This window comes from Muntiacus reevesi, chromosome 13 (assembly GCF_963930625.1).
Source record: "Muntiacus reevesi chromosome 13, mMunRee1.1, whole genome shotgun sequence".
NCBI classification, from domain to species: Eukaryota; Metazoa; Chordata; class Mammalia; order Artiodactyla; family Cervidae; genus Muntiacus; species Muntiacus reevesi.
Window position 1 is genome coordinate 4,356,135 of NC_089261.1, and position 18,607 is coordinate 4,374,741.

General features: G+C 55.6%; 1 protein-coding gene across 3 annotated transcripts; it reads left to right on the forward strand.

Annotated features, from left to right (window-relative positions):
• Positions 1 to 270: 270 nt before the first annotated feature.
• On the forward strand, positions 271 to 18,296 carry GAL3ST1 (galactose-3-O-sulfotransferase 1). Of its 3 annotated transcripts, none has more exons than XM_065904381.1 (3): positions 271 to 426; positions 15,984 to 16,123; positions 16,918 to 18,296. In XM_065904381.1, the coding sequence occupies exons 2-3, from the start codon at positions 15,993 to 15,995 to the stop codon at positions 18,059 to 18,061; spliced, it is 1,275 nt and encodes a 424-aa protein (XP_065760453.1). In that variant the 5' UTR covers positions 271 to 426; positions 15,984 to 15,992; the 3' UTR covers positions 18,062 to 18,296. The 3 variants fall into 3 exon arrangements, with proteins under 3 accessions (XP_065760453.1, XP_065760452.1, XP_065760455.1); XM_065904380.1 differs by lacking the exon at positions 271 to 426 and adding an exon at positions 11,824 to 11,881; XM_065904383.1 differs by lacking the exon at positions 271 to 426 and adding an exon at positions 11,824 to 11,881 and having other exon boundaries at positions 16,921 to 18,296.
• The last annotated feature ends 311 nt before the right edge of the window (positions 18,297 to 18,607 follow it).

An 18,607-nucleotide genomic window follows, 5' to 3' on the forward strand; every position in this document is an offset into this window, starting at 1 on the left:
CCCTCCGGGGCCGGGAGCTCGGCCGAGCCTCAGGGTCCGGGCGGCGGGACAATGGCCCCGTTGGCGCATCCGAGACAAACGCGCCTTGTTGGGCCCGCGGCGGGGGCGCGACGCTGCGACCCGGCGCGCTGAATGCGGCTTCTGTGCGCCCGGGGCGGGCGCGGAGGGCCGGGGAGGGGGCTGGGGCCCGGGGCACCCATTGGCCGCGGCGCCGGGGGGAGGGGGGCCGGGCCAGGCTGGCGGCCGCACCTGGCCGGAACGGGTGCGGCGGCGGCGGCGGCAACGGCGGCGGCGGGGGCGGGAGCATGGTCCAAGCCCGGCCGAGCGGGGGGACCCGGCGGGTACGCCCCGCCGCCTTAGTAAGCGCCCGGGCGGCGCGGCCCGTGGCCGAACCTGCACGCCAAGCCCGAGAAGGACCGGGACAAGGTATGTCCTGGGGGCCCGGCACCCACCACCAGCTTGCGCCCTGCCTCAGTCTACCCCTTGGGGGGCCGGCCCGCGCTGCTCCACGCCCCGGGACTGGGAGTGCGCGCGCCAGACTCTAGACCCGAGAGGTACTTTACCGCTCCAGGGTCCGTGCGCCCATCCCGGCTGACAGAGGGTGGGAAGACTGGAGCCTGATGGGGAGCAGGTTGGTGCTCACCCGGCCCTTGTTTCTCCCCCGGCTCCTGTTTCTCCCCCAGCTCCTGTTTCCAGGGTTTACCCAGTTCCTGACTTGGGGTGGGTGGGGCGGGAGCTGGGCTGGAGCTGGGTGTTCATTAATCATTTATCTTGGACTCGGTGCCAGAGCCCTGGGGGAGGAGGGGCGGGGATGTTCCCTCTTCCCACCAGCCCTCCCCAGAAGAGGGGCGGTCAGAGAGGGGCTGGGCGTCAGGATAAAGGCTGGATCCCCCCTGCCTGGGGAAGGCCTGTCCTCTATCACTTAGCGGGCAAGGCCACCCAGGAAAGACTTGGGGGAGTGGGACAATCTCTGGGGTCCGGGAAGGGTCCCCTAGCTAGCCCAGCAATTCCCGTGTTTCCTGGACCAGTGCTCAGAAAGGTGTCCAGCTCGGTCTGCCCGCCTTGGTACCAAGCCAGTGCTTTGGTAACAGCACAGAGAAAGGCCGTGGTCCCTTCCCGATGGGGACCCCCCTCCCACCTACATGGACACATCTGGCTGCAGTAACCCAGAGCAGTGCGAGGGAAGGCGAAAGGGTGGCAGGCCCGACACCTGATCACCTGGTTGCCCAGGTGACAGGCGCCATGGAAATCCTCAGGAGGACGGTCCAGATGGGGGAACCCAACCTCTTCCTTTACGAAGAGGGTGACTGACCCAAGGCCCAGAGAGGACAAGGCGACGGGCAGGCCTGAGCCCAGCCAGCCGCGGTGTGGCTGCACTGTACCCTACCCCTCGGAGGAGCTGTCGTTACTAACCCTGTGATCCCAGCGGGACATTCCGGGGACTTGCCCAGGGTCACATAGTTCAGATGTGGCTAAACGGACTCCAAATTCAGAGATGTGCCCGAGCGCCCGTTTCAGGACCCCAGGCTTGCTCAAGATCGCTCTCTTCTCTGCGCTTTTTTGGGGTCCTGGCCTCTTCGAGCTGCCATGGCTGCCCCCGGCCCCCAGCTCAGGACCCCTCCCCTGCGTGCCCCCCTAGCTCCCAGCTCTGCCTGACACTCGGGGGGTGGGCCGGCTGCTACCCTGGGAGCAGACAACAGAGCCCTGTTCCCAGCTGCCTCCTCAGGCCGCTTCCTCCCCGCTTCTCACGCTGGCAGAGCCCTGCCTGAAGGAAGTGCCCTGTGGACAAAGAAGCGTGCCCACCTCTGGTGCACCCCTCGTCTGATGGGCGGGGGTCTGATATTGGACAGCGTGGGTCCAACCCAGCAAAGGGAGGAGTGTGTCCTTCCCTCTGGGCTCTAAGACACTTGATCATGTCACCCTGGTGAAAGCGGCAATGATTAACCCGGGAGGAGGATACACAGATGTGGGAATTCCAGGCACGGCAGCAGGCTTGTGAAGGGTTTTTTGCGCCCCTCGGACCGAGCGAGGAATATGGACCATCCCTGTTTAGGAGCCATGCCCCACTCCAGACGGGAGAGGGCGCGAGGGAGCAGAGCGCCCACAGGGGTCAGCAGTCTGGGGTCGGGGGATCGCCCGGTGAGGGGTGATGGTTCAGAGGAAGGGGGGGTCCAGTGGAAACTTCTCTCCTGCCCGCCAGCCCCAGGGCAGCGATGAGGTGTGGCTTGGGCACCCCCAGTAATACTGATCCCAGATGGCCAGACTTGCCATGGGACCCCAGCCAAGTCCTTCCCTCTCTGGGACTTGGGGACCTTGGGTCTGGAGCACGGGAGGTATTGTGGGTGCTGGGGAGGGGAGGGCGGCCCCAGGAGACTGCACTGGCGGGTGCTGCCTCTCCTGCCTGGTGGGTCTAGAAGGGTCAGGATAGTAATCCGAGGTGTGTGCAAAGGGCTCCGCATGCCCCATCCCATTTGATCCTCACGGAAGGTCGTCGTATCCCCATTTGGTAGAAAGGCTAGGTTCAGAGAGGGGAGGTCACCTGCCAAGGTCGCCCAGCTGGGGAGTGATGGAGCCGGATTTCTAGCCAAACCTCTCCAGGATTAGCGAGGCGGGCGGGCAAATCCAGGGCATTGTGCCTAGCAACTGCTCAGCTCCTTTTGAAAAATCTTTATATTTTACATATTGTTATGCAAACAAGTGCATGACATCACTTTTTTAAAAAAACATTTCAGTCATGCTAGAAGATACACAGGATGCTACTCCCAATGCCTACATATTCACCTCCAGAGTTCTCAGGAGCTCTGAAGCTGAAACAGAAGGGACTGACCACTGGGTTCACCTGTGTTTTACCATTCTTCAGTTAGGGCTGTTTTGGGGCGACTCAAATCTGTCATCAGGAAGGCTGGTGATCTTATCTGGACAAAGCAATGTAGGAAGACCTGTGTGCGGAGCCTCGTGCCCGCCGTCACAAAGCTAGCAGGTGGCCCCAAAGGTTACCTGTTAAGGTTGCAGGCGTCGTTGCGATTAGGAGTCATGAAAACAGGTGACTGACTCTGCAGGATCAGAAAATCTTCTGAGTCATCAAAGTACACTGACTTCTTAATCAGCTGCCAGACCCCATACCTAGCTGCAGCCATCCCCCCAGCCAGGCAGGGGCGGTAGGAGCAAGCCGTCGGGGCTCCTTGACACGTTCGGAGGTGGTTCTGCAAGTTGAAATGTCTCTCGGGCGATCCTCCCCTTCTCTACTCCAGCACCCCACCGCAGAGGGTCTCAGAGAGGAAGCTTCCAGATTCTCGCACGTCAGTCCCCCAGCGCTCCTGGATGGAGAGCCAGCCTCTCCATCTGCCCCTTCAACTGTGTGGCTTACACTTTCCAGCTTCTTCTCCGTCCCACACCCTTGCTGCCTCTCCCCCGCTCTTGGACACTGCGGTTCAGAGAGGGGGACATGCCTGCCGAGGACACACACTGAGGTGGGGCATGGTTCAGACTAGCCACGGTTCCCTCCTCCTCCAGCCAGACGGCAGTTTCTCAAAGTGGAAATATCGTTATTTTTAATTTCTTTCCAGAGTAATACAGACTCTTCGTAAAAACAAAACTATATGTGTGAATATGTGTGTGGGGGTGTGTACATATACATGTGTAGGTGTGTATTTTTTTCCCACATCATTATATGTTACAGACATCATTTCCATGAAGACATATGGGATCACTGGACGCATGTCACATGATATATTCTGTACAATCCTTATTCGTTTAGGTGGTGGCGAGCAGGATCTCTGCTGCAGTGCGTGGGCCCCTCTGGACGTGGCACACAGTCTATAGAGCCTGGGGGCTCAGAGCCCGTGAGCTTGGTTTCCCTGCTCCCGGGCTTGGTTCCCCGGCCAGGGATCAGACCCGCACCCCCTGTGTTGTAAGGGAGATTCTCAGCCGCTGGACACCAGGGAAGCCCCTGTCACATGGGGTTTTCAGCCGTCCCCTCCTGTTGGACGCTTAGGTCGTTTCTGTTTTGCTCATTCGCTAGATACTACCACAATGGCCATCTCTGTGCTCTGTTCAGACCTCTTGTTTGTCCTCGTTGAACAAATTCCCATAGGTAGAGGTGCTGGGCCTGAGGCTGGGCACTTTTAGAGCTATAATATCTGCTGTCAAATACACACCCTGAGTGGGGCTTCCCTGGTGGCGCTCGTGGTAAAGAATCCGCCTGCCTGTGCAGGAGACGTAAGAGACCGGGGTTCGATCCCTGGCTCGGGAAGATCCCCTGGAGGAGGACATGGCAACCCACTCCAGTGTTCTTGCCGGGAGAATCCCATGGACAGAGGAGCCTGGCGGCTACATCCACAGGGTCACAGAGTTGGACATGACTGAAGCGACTTAGCACACACGTACTAGGGAGAGTCTTCCTGCTCTCCTCTTAGAATCTCCTCCCATCTCCCTATGAGATTCCCTTCCAACCACAGGACACAGCTCTAGGACACCACCCCTCTGCCCGATCCCTGTTCCTATCTGTACCCACTGAACAAACAGTGATGCCCATCGGTGAGGGAATGGGTTCAGAGACCAGTGGTTCCACAAGATGTTCTGTAGACAACGGCTTTGGAGGCCCTTTATCTCCCTGGGGGCAGGGGGCTCGTCCCCTCCCTGTTCCCGTGAGTGCAGAGGTCCTCTCCTTCCTCACCTGACCTTTTCCCTGGTGATTCCATCTCCTCTTCCGGCCTCAGTTCCCACCTCTGTGCCCCTGGCCCCCAGCCTCTCTCCCCCGAGATCTCTCTCTTGCACTCTAGGCAGAGGTCCCTCCTGCTCTTTGCGCAGTCTCCAGGCACCCAGTACATCCCCCAGACTCAATGTGTCCTAAACTGAAACTGACATTGTCCCCCTAACCCCAATACTAAACCCGCCCCTCTGTTAGCCTCCCCTTCTCAGTGACTAGCTCCGCCCCCAGCCAGCCAGTCACCCTCAGCAGGAATTCTTTCCCCCCACCTCCTCCACACCCCGTCACCCACTGAACGCTGTCCATGCTCTGATCTACAGGTGGGTCCAGTCTGTCCCCAGACTTCTCCCTGGTCCAGGTCCCTTCACACCTGCACAGCCGTGACCACTACCGTCTAGGTGTGCCTGCTTCTCCCACTCCTTCCCACTCCTACAATTCATTCTTCATCCGGCGGCCTGATGGGAACCCCATCTCCTCAGTCCCAGGGCTCCCCCTGCCCACAGGATCCAAGCCAAATTCCTTGGCATGCTTCCCGAGGACCTGCGTGTCCTGCCTGCCCCTGCTCCCATTCTGGCTATGCTGCTAGCCTCCTTGGCCATGCACCCAACCTCTGACATGCGCATGTACTGGACACTCCCAGCCAGGCTGGCCGTTTGTTAGCTTTTTGATTGCCCGGGGCCTTTGCACATGTTTTCCTCTCTGCCTGGCTTATTCTGCATTAGTTAGTGCTAGCTGCTGGAACAGATAAGCTCCAAGTCGGGTTTGTTTTTGTTTTGGCTGCACCAACTGCTTGCAAGATCTTCGACCTTCTTGTGGCATGCGGGGGTCTTTAGTTGCGGCATATGAAGTCTTAGATGAAGCCTGTGGGATCTAGTTCCCTGACCAGGAATCGAGCCTGGGTCCCCAGCGTTGGGAGCGCAGAGTCTTAATCATTGGCCTGCCAGGAGAGTCCCAAGCCCCAAGTTTTAAAAGGCTTAACACAGTGGCAGTTTTGTTGTCATTTTCCTGAATTTAATCAGATGTTTGATGATCAGAAATGCAGAGGTCCGGGTTCCTCCCACCTCCTGGCCTTGCCCATCTCCAGACCCACTCACCTAGCAGGTGGGCAAGGAGATGGGCCCACTTAACCTCACCAGCTGTCATTTTGCTCATATTCCATTGGCCAGAATTCAGTCACGTGAGAACACTTAACTGGAAGGGAGGATGGGAAAGGCAGTCTAGCCACGTACCCAGGGAGAAAGGGAACTAGCTGCCTTTGGAAATAGTAAATGCGCAGCAGCTTCTGCCCACGGAGTCCCCAACCCCGGGAAGTCTCCCTGCCTGTGTGTTCACCGTCGGGGCACCCGCAGCTGTCTGCCTGCTCCTCTCACCCCCAGCCCTGAAAGCCTGGGCTCTGTGCATGGGCAGCATGCACCCCGGTGCTGGGCGCTGCGTCGGGGCTCAGCCAATGCCTGCACAACACCTGTCCTGCTGGCTCAGTGGTAGAGAATCCATCTGCCAATGCAGAAGACACGGGCTCACTCCCTGGCCCGGAAGGATCCCACATGCCATGCAGCAGCTAGGCTCGTGGGCCACAGCTGCTGAGCCTGTGCTCTCAAGTCTGGGAGCTGCGGCTACTGAACCCACGTGCTGCAACGACTGAAGCCCGCGTGCCCTAGAGCCCATGCTCCGCCTCAAAGAGAAGCCCGTGGGCCAACTAGAGAGCGGCCCCGCTTGCCGCACCTAGAGAAAAGCCCGTGCAGCCTCAAAGACCCAGCACGGCCAACAATAAACAAACAAAACTATAACAACAAAAAAATTTCCCATGGGGGCAGAACCAGCTAGAGCTGGTGTCACTGACCCTCGGGGAAGAGACCCCTCTGGCAAGGCTGCAGGCCCAGCTCCTGCGATCAACACTCCGAAGCAATCTGGAAGGCTTGGCTCCATGCAATTCTTTTTAAAATTTATTTTATTGAAGTATAGTTGATTTACAATGTTGTGTTAGTTCCTAGTGTACAGTAAGGTGATTCAGTTATACACACACACATATTCTTTTTCCATTATGGTTTATTACAGAATACGGAATATAGTTCCCTGTCCTATACAGCAGGACCTTGATGTTCATCATTCTATATATAATAGCTCACATCTTCTAATCCCAAGCATCTCTCACTTTAGAAAATGCTTATATTCATGTCTTTTCTTCATACTTCCCCAAACTGTTTACCAGTTCAGTTCAGTTCAGTTCAGTCGCTCAGTCATGTCCAACTCTTTGTGACCCCATGGACTGCAGCACGCCAGGCCTCCCTGTCCATCGCCAACTCCTGGAGGTTACTCAAACTCATGTCAATTGAGTCAGTGATGCCATCCAACCATCTCATCCTCTGTCGTCCCCTTCTCCCACCTTTAGTCTTTCCCAGCATCAGGGTCTTTTCAAATGAGTCAGTTCTTCACATCAGGTGGCCAAAGTATTGGAGTTTCAGCTTCAACATCAGTCCTTCCAATGAATATTAAGGACTGATTTCCTTTAGGATGGACTGGTTGGATCTCCTTGCAATCCAAGGGACTCTCAACAGTCTTCTCCAGCACCACAGTTCAAAAGCATCAATTCATCGGCACTCAGCTTTCTTTATAGTTCAACTTTCACATCCATACATGACTACTGGAAAAACCATAGCCTTGACTAGATGGACCTTTGCTGGCAAAGTAATGTCTCTGCTTTTTAATATGCTATCTAGCATATCTGCTTATCTAGCATATCTAGTATATCTGCTTTTTAATATGCTAACTGCTGACCAAGTATATCACTAATCAGAGTAGTGTTTTGTATCGTAGTTTTTGATAAAAGCAATAAAAAGATCCAAAGTGCTTGAGATATCTTTTAAACCACAGCCATGGAGTCATATTACTTAATTACTACATCAAGATGCTATTGTTTTATTGATTTGCCCTTGTCTCAGATATTAAACTCTCTTGACCTGTTACTGTGTTGTAGTTAAAAGAAGAATTTGCTTTGAATCCGCACTCATTGGTTTTTCTATTTCCTATATCATGGCTCAGAGGGTAAAGAATCCACCTGCAATGCAGCAGAAACAAAAGATGTGGGTTTGATCCTTGGGTCAGGAAGAGCCCCTGGAGAAGAAAATGGCAACCCACTCCAGTACTCTTGCCTGACAAGTCCCAAGGACAGAGGAGCCTGGCAGGCTACAGCCCGAAGGGTCGCAAAGAGTCGGACACGACAGAGTGACCAAACACGTGCACACATACCATTTACATTTTACGAAGCCTCAATAAAACTGGTGGCATACGGGAAGCTATTCAGGCTGTTATGTCTCTGTTGTAGTGAGTTTTAAGTTATGGGTCACTTATCATAACTGAAAAACTGGTTACTTGTAACTTGTTTTCATGTCCAGCCTCTAGACTAATTTTATGGGAGAGGAAAATGTACATTTCTGGAACCAAATTTACATACAAAATGAACTGGTGTTGACAGCAGGATTAGAGTATTAGCATCCATTTGCATCTTTAGAATTTCATCTTTGTTTTTCTGGATATAAATGAATATATAATAAAAAAGTAGAAGTCTAGGTTATACTACACTGAAATTTCCCTCTATCTTTCCCAATTTATTTTATAGTCTGTTGCCAGGGTTCGGCCCCAGCAGGATCCAGGGGAACCCTCAGGATGAACGGCATCAGCGAATGAGAGAGAGAGAGAGAAAGAAAGAGAGAGAGAGAGAAAGAGACCAGACCAGGAATATGCAGCAGAGTCTGGCAGTTACTTTATTTTTCACCATCGCCTTTATACCCTAAGTTGGTACATTTCTAAGGGGCAGATAAGCATACAGACTTACTTTAACATTACGTCAGCTTGTCCTTCACGAAACCAGGTGTGCTCTGTATATTTTTTGTTTATGAGAGTCTTTTCCATAGATTTTTTGTACATTCTCTTTTGGCCTTGAGCTTAGCAGAAAACAGAAAAGTGCAGTCTCATGGTACAGCAGGTTGTAACATAATAGAAATACAATCCTATTAACACAAAAGTCAGTGTTTTTGCAGAAGTTCTCAGCTAAATTTATCTAAAAAGTTTAGCACACAAAGACTGCGGCTCTGGTGAGGCAGCCTCTGTTTTAGCACTCTTGGTTAAAATTAACAATTATCTTATTGTTTTTACACTAGGGCTAGACTCTTATTTTTCCAGATCTTTACCTATATTCACAATAGTTTCCACTGCTCAACCTCAGCCCATTAACAGCAATCAAACATTGATCCAATAACCACTTTTAAAAACAGTATTTTTTGTGTTCTCTAATAGGGCTTCCTCACCCCCAAAGGGCTCTGTGCCTATTAGGGCCTTTTTTAGTGGTTAATCTCTATGTATAATATCTTTTGGCCTTCAGGCCTGTTGACAATTTATGGCTTGCACCTGGTGTAACTTTAAGCAACTTCAGTAGCCAACCCTGTCTTTTTTGTGGTTAATCTATTTTCTTTCTATTAGGCGTCATCTCCATGGGAACTAGATAGGATTGCATTTTTACAGAACAGAAATGCAAAGGATTGCAAAAACAGCAGATATGGCACAAAACAGGCTCTTAGTCTAAAAGTTAACCACCTGCAAGAAATCGCCAGCTAATCTCTCGGCAATGGGAGCACACATTTATCAAACAAGCCAGAATGCCAGCAAAAGGGTCTGAATTGAAGCATTTCTTTCATCCCTGGCCCCTTCATAGGGTACCAGCGTCTAGGAGATTTATTAATTAGGGTTTTAAGTTGGTCTTTATTCAGTGAAAGAGGAGCAGGAGAGCTCTCGGCAGGCGACACAAGAATCTGCAGCAGGGCAAACAAAGACAACAGCAGAAAGGGGGGAGGATACAGGGTGGGGTAGAGGCCGGGGACGACCTGGAGGGTCCCTTGTGTCCTGAGCGCCTTGCGTGTCAGGTCTTTTCCTCTTGACCTCGTCATGGGTGGGATCTCCCATGACGGCTCCCGGCAGTCTGTTCCTTTGAGCATCACTGGATCAGAAGTTTCCTTAGGCATCTTCTATCATTCCTCAAATAATTTTCCTAACAAAACTCTTATTGGGTGATCTTATTCGCCATTCTAAAATGAAGTTTATGTTTGGTAAGTGCTTGTGCACGTCGAACACCAGCTAAAGGTCGGCTGATAAAGAACAGTATGAAAATTAGTTGAATCAAATTAATTGAATAAAATTATACAATACACTGTATACATTGGTTAATAGAGCAGGGTTGTTGAAAATGAACAGAAAATGAGCAGAAAATTAAGTGATCAAATTCCAAGTAGAAATATTAAGAGCAGAAACAATAAATCGATTTTCCCTTATGGTTGACCTCAATCCACTATGCCAAGAACAATATTTAGAAATATGAAAATTTCAGGTTTTAAAAAAAAAAGTTTATTTGGCTGCACCAGGTCTTACTTGTGGCATATATGGGATTTTCAGTTGCGGCGTGTGGGATCTAGTTCCCTGACCAGGGGTCGAACCTGGGCCCCCTGCACTGGGAGTGTAACCTCTTTGCTGCTGGACCACCAGCGGAAGTTCCCAAACTTTCAGTGTTTTATTTTTCCAATACTCTTATGTTACTGATACATATGTGTGTAAATAAAATATTTACGTGGCTCTTCTTACTAGGTTCCCACTCCTCTCACAATTTCACTTCTTGCTCAAAAACGTGCGCTCCACTCCCCACTGGACGAGGATCTTACGTGTCCCCTCCCCACCCCCACCCCCGACTCGGCTTGTCACTTCCTCTCCTTGCGCCTCAGCTTTCCCGTCTACAGTAAAGTGGGGGATAAAGCGGGCTCCCTGCCAGGGTTATGAGGGTGCGTGATGCATGGCACGTCCCAGGCACAGGACCAGACTCTGGTCCAGAGTCCACACTCATAAATCTCCGTGTCTGCTGTTTGATGCCAGCCCTGGACCGGGCTCAGCCCCCAGGGAGAGGAGGACTCTGGGCTTCCCCGGTATTCCGTGGATGCTGGCGGGACTCTGGGGGAAAGAACGTCAAGAGCACCAGGGTCAGAGACCTGCTGCTCCTCTGGAGGCAGTGGCAACTGCTCGGTTTATGAAAGTGCTCGCTGTGGCATCACTGACTATCACAGTAGTGATTTTTATCAGTTGACGGCGATACTTGGGTCCCTAGAGCCCCGCGCATGGGCCATGGTGGGGGCTCTGGGCATCAGTGTTGAAGGAAGAGATTTTGCAGGGTGGTGGGGGGAGGCTTTTCTGGGCACCCTCTGTCCATTAGCAACGCTGAGCAAGGATGAGAGATTCCAGTGCCTGGGCTGAGCCTGAGGGCCCCTAGACCTACCTCTTCCTACAGAGACTTTGGGAAGGATCCGTATCTCTGATCAGCCCAAATCCCTGGAGGCTGATCCAGGGGTGTCCTGCGCCACCACCTCACCCCGGGTGGAGGCAGCATTTCTGTGCCTTTTTGATGAAGAACCTGGAGCTCAGAGAGGTGAAGTCTCATCAAACTCCCAGCCCGGCTCACTTTGCCTCCAGGGGACTGTCCAGGTTGAGGTCCTGGCTCTCTGGGCTCTCCCAGCTTTTAGACAAACCTAGGTCTCAGGTTGTGCCTTGGGCATCTTTAAGCCCTAGAGTTTGGTAAGTCTTGTTTTGACCCTGGTTCTGTCTGCTCATGGCTAATTGTGAGACCTTGAGCAGGTGAATTCACCTCTCTGAGCCTGGGCGTCTTTACCTGGGGAGAGGCTGAAGGTTGCACCTGACTCAGGGTAGCTGTGAGACTTACATGAGATATCATTGGAGAAGCAATTAGCTTCCCCCGCTCACCTGCCTTCGTGTCCCTCCCATGGCCTTCAAGCCAGTCCCAGGCTCTCTGCAGGCTCTGCGGCTGCCTGTGTCCTTGGGCCAAGGACGCCGGGGACCTTGCTGAGCCCTTGGATGGAGGAGCTGCCGGGCTGCTGAGGCCCAGTGAGGGTCGGGGGACCACCCGGGGGGCAGAGGGCCGCACCCACAGTGTGCAGGGACACGCCACCTGCTCTCCCCCGGGAGGGGACTCATGAATATTCACGGCCGCTGGAGCAAGAGGGAGCCAGCCAGCACACTCCTGGGTGTCACTGGAGTGTTCCCGTTTCCCAGTGACCGCAGCGGCCTGGGAGTCAGACGTGGCTCAGGCAGGCAGAGGGAAGGGGCGGCCAGACCTGGCCCCAGGTGAGTCTCCCTCTGCCCTGCGCACAGCCCCCGGGGGAGCAGGACGCCCTGGGGCGGAGGCCTGCCTGGAGGTGACGCCCTAGGCTGGAAGGCTCACCATCCTGGGCTTGGGGTCCCTGTGGGGACACTGCGGAGGATGAGCCCCGTTTCCCCTTCGTTCCCTGGAGTCTGCTGGTCCAGCTGAACAGGAGGACTGCTGGGCCTGGCTGGGAGCCAGCCGCCGGCACAGATGGAGGGCGATCTGGCTGGGGTAACCCAGAAGGACAGGAATAGAGGGGGTGGGGTGGGGAGGGAGTAAGGTCTGCCCTGAGCGCCTGGGAGTGTCCCACCATAGCCGAGGAGGGAGACTCGGGCTCTAGTCCGGTCTTGGCTACTGCTGTGCTGTGTGACCTTGATGGGGGCTCTGCCCTCTCTGAGCCTCAGCCTTCTGGAGGCACTGCTTTCCAGGGTAGAGGCCGGGAGGCTTGGGCCGTGCTGCGATTGTCCTTGGTACCCCAAGGTCTGAGGCTTCCCTGATGGTTCAGTGGTAAAGAATCTGCCTGCCAGGAGACCCGGGTTCCATCCCTGGGTGGGGAAGATGCCCTGGAGGAGGAAAGGGCAACCCACTCCAGTATTCTTGCCTGAAAAATGCCACGGACAGAGGAACCTGGTGGGCTACAGTCCACGGGGTCGCAAAGAGCCGGACACAACTTAGCGACTAAACCTCCACCACCACCTCCTGGCCTCAGACCTGGGACCGTTGGCTGCCTGCAAGCCTCGGTCCTCTGTGATGTCCAGCTGTGCACACCCTCTCCCCACGGGCTGAGCCCGGCCTGTGGCACGCCGGGCAGCGGCTGCCACGGACAGTCGGGAAGATGCACATTGCAAGCCAACAGATCAGAGCTCGAATCCCAGATCTGCCCCCTGCTTTGCAACCCAGAGCCTCAGTTTCCCCATCTGCAAAACAGGGGTGACAGTGGGGTCTGCCTCCGAGGATAGCTGGGTGGAGTCAGTAAGACGCTCTGGAGAAGGCCCCGTCCCAGGGTCTGGCTCCTAGAGGGGCTCAGAAGTGAAACGTGAGGGTGGCAAGGGCCCAGGGCCCGGCTGGTTTCGAGGAAGCGAGTGGGAAATGAAGGAATGAATGAGGGAAGCCCTGATGGGGGTCAGGGGGCGGGCCTGGGCGGGGCCAGGCAGAGCCTGATTGGTGGTCCTGGGAGGCTGGTCTGCCCCCTGCTGCCTGACCTCACCCAGAGCCTCACCAGCAGCCTCCCTGAGTTCCGGAAGGTGCCCTGGTGAGTGGGCTCCTGAGGCAGGGGTGGGCCCTGGGGGGAGTGGGTCAGAGGGCAGCAGTCCAAACCCCTCCACATTTTAAGGTCAGAAACCGAGGCCCAGGCCCCCCACTCAGGGCTTGGGCTCGAGTCTGAGGTTCTGGCCCAGCCCAGCACTGCCCTGTGGGACCCCGAGGAACAGGAGGCCGTGGGGGCACTTGAGGTGGGGAACAGACTTGCGCTTGGTTGGCCGGGGGTAGCCTTTGTCCAGGAGGACCCCCCCCCCCCCCCCCCCACCGAGGATGACAGGACAGGACTTCGGAGCAGGTTCCCACACTCTCTGAGCGATAACTGTGTGTTAGTCACTTTGCCTGCTCCATCTCGGGGGGGCGGGGGTGGGAAAGAGCTAACACTACCAGCTCCCCCATTTTACAGATGAGAAACTGAGGCTCCAAGGGTTCCTGTGATTGAAACCCGGGCCTGGGGCTTCCGGGTCAGCACCTCCCTCTCCTGAGGCCTCTCTGTGACCAGGCCATCTGACTTTCCCACCTCGCAAGATTTATCTATTCTTTAAATATAGTAAATACATGTTATTGCCTTTTTCTGATTAAAAAGTAATATATTCTCTTTAATAAAGAAATCCAACCCTTACAGAAATGCAAAATATAGAAGAGCATTTCCTCATATACCTCTTCCCTAGCTATGCAGAGGATACCACTGTTAAAACCTAGAATACGCCGCTCCAGGGGTTTCTTTCTGGGTCTGTGTATATTTACCATCACCTATATGGATTTGGTGGCATGGTGTCCCAGAACTTTCTTTTTTCATGTTAGTAGGTCATGGTGTGTTTTTAACCCAGTCCATTCAGCTCTACTTTGTTTTCCTTTTTTTTTTTTTATCTGTTAAAGCGGGTGAAGATGCCTCCATCTGGGGATGGGCCTTGGTTTGTGCAGTGAATCCGCTCCTGACACTGAGGTGGTTTTTTTTTTTTTTTGACCAAACTGCTGTGAACACCCTTACTTGGCTGACTTTGCCCAAGTCTTTCTGAAGAAGAGTTAGAACTGGGAGGGTTTCTACAGTCTTCATTTGAAAGGAAAACCCTCTGGAAACACTCTCCTTCCCTCCCGGCCCTGTCCACCTGGCCCCCTAAGAGTGGACAGAGATATGTCCTTGTCACCAGGGAAGCCAGGTTCCCTCTGGCTAGTTTTTTTCCTCTGCAAATTGCTTCTTCACGTCCTTTCCTGTGAGAGGACTTTCTAGATGATCAGAGGGGGACTCAGGGACTGGTCAGGTGGGCCTGGAGTGCCCCTTCTCTGGGAGAGGTTGGTGGGTGCCTCCGGTCACTCTCCCAGAGGTTCTCCTCCAGGCTGGCTGGCTGGGCTCTGGCCCCAGGGTCAGTGGTGACGTGCCGTGTGTGTGATCGCGGGCGGCATGGGTGACCTCTCATGGCCTCCAGCACCTGGGGCCCAGGGCAGCATGGAATGGAAAGTTTGGGACCTTGGCTTTGCAGCTAAGGGGCCGTGAAAAGGTCCCTGAGTCCCAGCTCTGTCCTGGACCCCCACAGCTTGGCCTGAACAGCCCCCATTTCAGCTCAGGCCTCAGTCCCCTGCTGATGGGGTCAGACACAGTCAGACCTAAAACCTAGCCCTCAAACAAAAAACCAGGAAAGTGAAAAGTGAAGTCACTCAGTCATGTCCGACTCTTTGCAACCCCATGGACTGTAGCCCACCAGGCTCCTCTGTCCATGGGATTTTCCAGGCAAGGGTACCGAAGTGGGTTGCCATTTCCTTCTCCAGGGGATCTTCCTGACCCAGGGATGGAACCCGGGTCTCTCGCATTGCAGGCAGACGCGTTACTGTTTTGAGCCACCAAGGACTGAAGAGTGACCAGGCTGCTGCTGAAAAAGGCTGTGATGGGGGAGACTTTCGGGGTGAATGGACAGCTCCAGCCCCGGGCTGATGGCTGCTCAGCCTGAGGTCCCAGACTGGTCAAGGCACACAGGTGCCCCCTGTAGACACAGTCCAGCGGTTCCCTGCCGAGGACTGGAGCTCTCATCCAGCCACTGGACATCTAGTTAAATCTGATATTCAGAGAAATACTGAATAATTTTTAGTATAAGTATATCCTAAGCCTTATTTGGGACACCAGATAACTAAAAAAAAATTGTATTGGTTCATCTGCAATTCAGACTTATCCTGGTTGACCCAGCCTGCCAGCAGCTGGAGAAGAGGCAGAAATGTGGGCAGAGGCCTATGTGATCTGAGTCCTCTCTTTCCTCACTCTGAGCCTCAGTTTCTCCATCTGGCTCCCCTACAGACCCCATGGGCATGGGGGCCAATGTGGAGAGACGAGGAGCTCAGCCGCTCACTGGACGGCTGGGAAGGGTGGCCGGGGCTGGCTGAGCCTTCAGAAAGGTGAGAGACCCAGGCCCCAGGACCCTCTCTGTAGACACCCTTGGCCCAGACCTGGGGGTACAGGGCACTAGGAAAGGGTCTTCTTTTCCTTGCTTTATTTAGGTGATTTCATTATAAAGCTCAGAAAGGTCTACAAAAAAATAAAATAACACCCATATACCCACCACTCACCTCACAAGTGAAAACTGACCCAGGCAGCAGAACCTTCCCCCTGTCACTCGCCCCAGCCTTTCTTGGCGTTGGCTTTGTCCACCGTGTCCATCTGCAGCCCAGATGCTGTCCTTAACTGGACTGCTGGGGGGCCACAGAGCTGGCAAAGGCAGGTACAAATGTTGAAAGCTGCCTCTCAAACCAGCCAGGCCTGGGATCGTGGTGAGGGCTCCCTGGGGCTGGCCTCCTAACACGTGCCCTGTTCTGCAACCCCCCACCCACCCCCTGCAGGTGTCTGAGATGCCGCTGCCACAGAAGAAGCGCTGGGAGTCCATGGCCAAGGGGCTGGTGCTGGGCGCACTCTTCACCAGCTTCCTGTTGCTGCTGTACTCCTATGCCGTCCCCCCTCTGTACACTGGCCTGGCTTCCACGTGAGTGGCCCTGCTGGGCGGCCGAGGGCTGGGGGTGGCGGAGGGCTGGCTCCCGCACCGGTGACCAGGGCTATCTCCTGGGTGGCCATCCTGTGCCCTGCATCATGCCATGGGGGGCAGAAGTCCCCCTGAGGGCAGGGGGCTCAGTGTGGAACCCTGAGCCTCAGTGTCCTCATCTGTGAAGTGGGTGTGCGGACAGAGCCCGACATGGAGCAGGAGAATCAGAGATCGCCATCTGCTCGGTGGGCTCCAGCGGGCCCCGGGAGGTGGGGATGAGCAGTCCAAGAGCACTCGGCTGGCACAGGCCCAGATTTAAACTGGGGTCTGCCTGCCTCCCAGCCTGGCTGCTAACCATGAGGTCATCCTGCCCGCCCCCACTGGTCTGATCACCTACCCAAGCCTAGCACAGCCTGTGCCCTTAGATGGAGGTATTAAGTCGAACTAGAGGAAATGCCCATTTTTGCATGCAGGGTTTCATGTGGCCCAGCCTAATACGAATTCATGATAAATGTTCATCACAGTGACCACGAATGAGACGCGTTCTTGTCCTCACAGCAACACCACCAAGAGGGTTACTGTCCCCATTTCACAGAAGAGGAAAGTAAGGCCAGACAGGCCAAACCACTGACCTAAGCCTTGCAGCCTGGAACACAGGCCCATCTGGTCCCCAGGCTCCCCGACCATGGGGAGTCCCCGGGGTACCCCCCCCCCACCCTCAGCCACTTGCTCTGTAGACCCGGGGTGGAGGGGCCGGCAGGCCGAATCCTGAGGCTCTGCCACCCCTCCATCCCCAGCAGGACCCCCGAGGGCGCGGCCCCCTGCTCGCCGGCCCCGAGTGAGCCAGAGGCGCCCACCCCGGCCAACGGCTCGGCGGGAGGCTGCCAGCCGCGGCGGGACATCGTGTTCATGAAGACGCACAAGACGGCCAGCAGCACGCTGCTCAACATCCTGTTCCGCTTCGGCCAGAAGCACGGGCTCAAGTTCGCCTTCCCCAACGGCCGCAACGACTTCGACTACCCCGCCTTCTTCGCGCGCAGCCTGGTGCAGGACTACCGCCCCGGGGCCTGCTTCAACATCATCTGCAACCACATGCGCTTCCACTACGACGAGGTGCGCGGCCTGGTGGCGCCCAACGCCACCTTCATCACCGTGCTGCGCGACCCCGCCCGCCTCTTCGAGTCCTCGTTCCACTACTTCGGCTCCGTGGTGCCCTTCACGTGGAAGCTGTCGGGCCGCGACAAGCTGGCCGAGTTCCTGCGGGACCCCGACCGCTACTACGACCCCCGCGGCTACAACGCCCACTACCTCCGCAACCTGCTCTTCTTCGACCTGGGCTACGACAGCGAGCTGGACCCCGGCAGCCCGCGGGTGCGGGAGCACATCCTGGAGGTGGAGCGCCGCTTCCACCTGGTGCTGCTGCAGGAGTACTTCGACGAGTCGCTCGTGCTGCTCAAGGACCTGCTCTGCTGGGAGCTGGAGGACGTGCTCTACTTCAAGCTCAACGCCCGCCGCGCCTCGGCCGTGCCGCGCCTCTCGGGCGAGCTGTACCGCCGCGCCACGGCCTGGAACGTGCTGGACGCGCGCCTCTACCGCCACTTCAACGCCAGCTTCTGGCGCAGGGTGGAGGCCTTCGGGCGCGGGCGCATGGCCCGCGAGGTGGCCGCCCTGCGGCGCGCCAACGAGCGCATGCGCCGCATCTGCATCGACGGCGGCCACGCGGTGGACGCCGCGGCCATCCAGGACTCGGCCATGCAGCCCTGGCAGCCGCTGGGCGCCAAGTCCATCCTGGGCTACAACCTCAAGAAGAGCATCGGGCAGCGGCACGCGCAGCTCTGCCGCCGCATGCTGACGCCCGAGATCCAGTACCTGATGGACCTGGGCGTCAACCTGTGGGTCACCAAGCTCTGGAAGTTCATCCGGGACTTCCTGCGGTGGTGACGCCGGGCCCCGCCGGCCCCCCCCTGCGGCCCCTCCTGGTGCCACCCCAGTCCCCGGGGTGAGGCGGGGCTGTTCGCAGGACTGGGCCCACCGCACACAGGGCCGAATTGAGATCAGTATTTGAGTAATTAGAGTTTTCCTTTTTTTTTTTTTTAATTAAATCCCCCTACCCTCCCCCCAAAACGAATGTTCTATTTTCTGGCTCCCCTTAATGGGGAGACCTCAAAAGTAAAAGAATTTGATGCGTTTTTGTTAATCAGCCTCAGTGGTGCTGACTGGCGCGGCCCTGGTGTGTGTGTGGGGGGGTGACTGGTGGGGATTGGGGGACCCCAAGGGAGCACAGTGGGCACCTGGGGACAGAGCCCAGGGTTGGGGCGGGGTTTGGTGTGTCTCCATCACATGCTGAAGCCCTTTGTGGTTGAAGGACTCCCATGAAGTCCCAAGACCTAGAAGATCGTGTGTGTGTATGTATGTGTGCATGAGAGTGACAGGGAGGTGGGGAGCACTTCGCAGGCCCTGGATCCAGGCTAAGGGCTCCTGGTGCAA

Coding starts and splice junctions, on each gene's coding strand:
- GAL3ST1 (XM_065904381.1), top strand. CDS start 15,993: ATGCCGCTGCCACAGAAGAAGCGCTGGGAGTCCATGGCCAAGGGGCTG. Junction 16,124..16,917: donor TACACTGGCCTGGCTTCCAC/GTGAGTGGCCCT, acceptor CTCCATCCCCAG/CAGGACCCCCGAGGGCGCGG.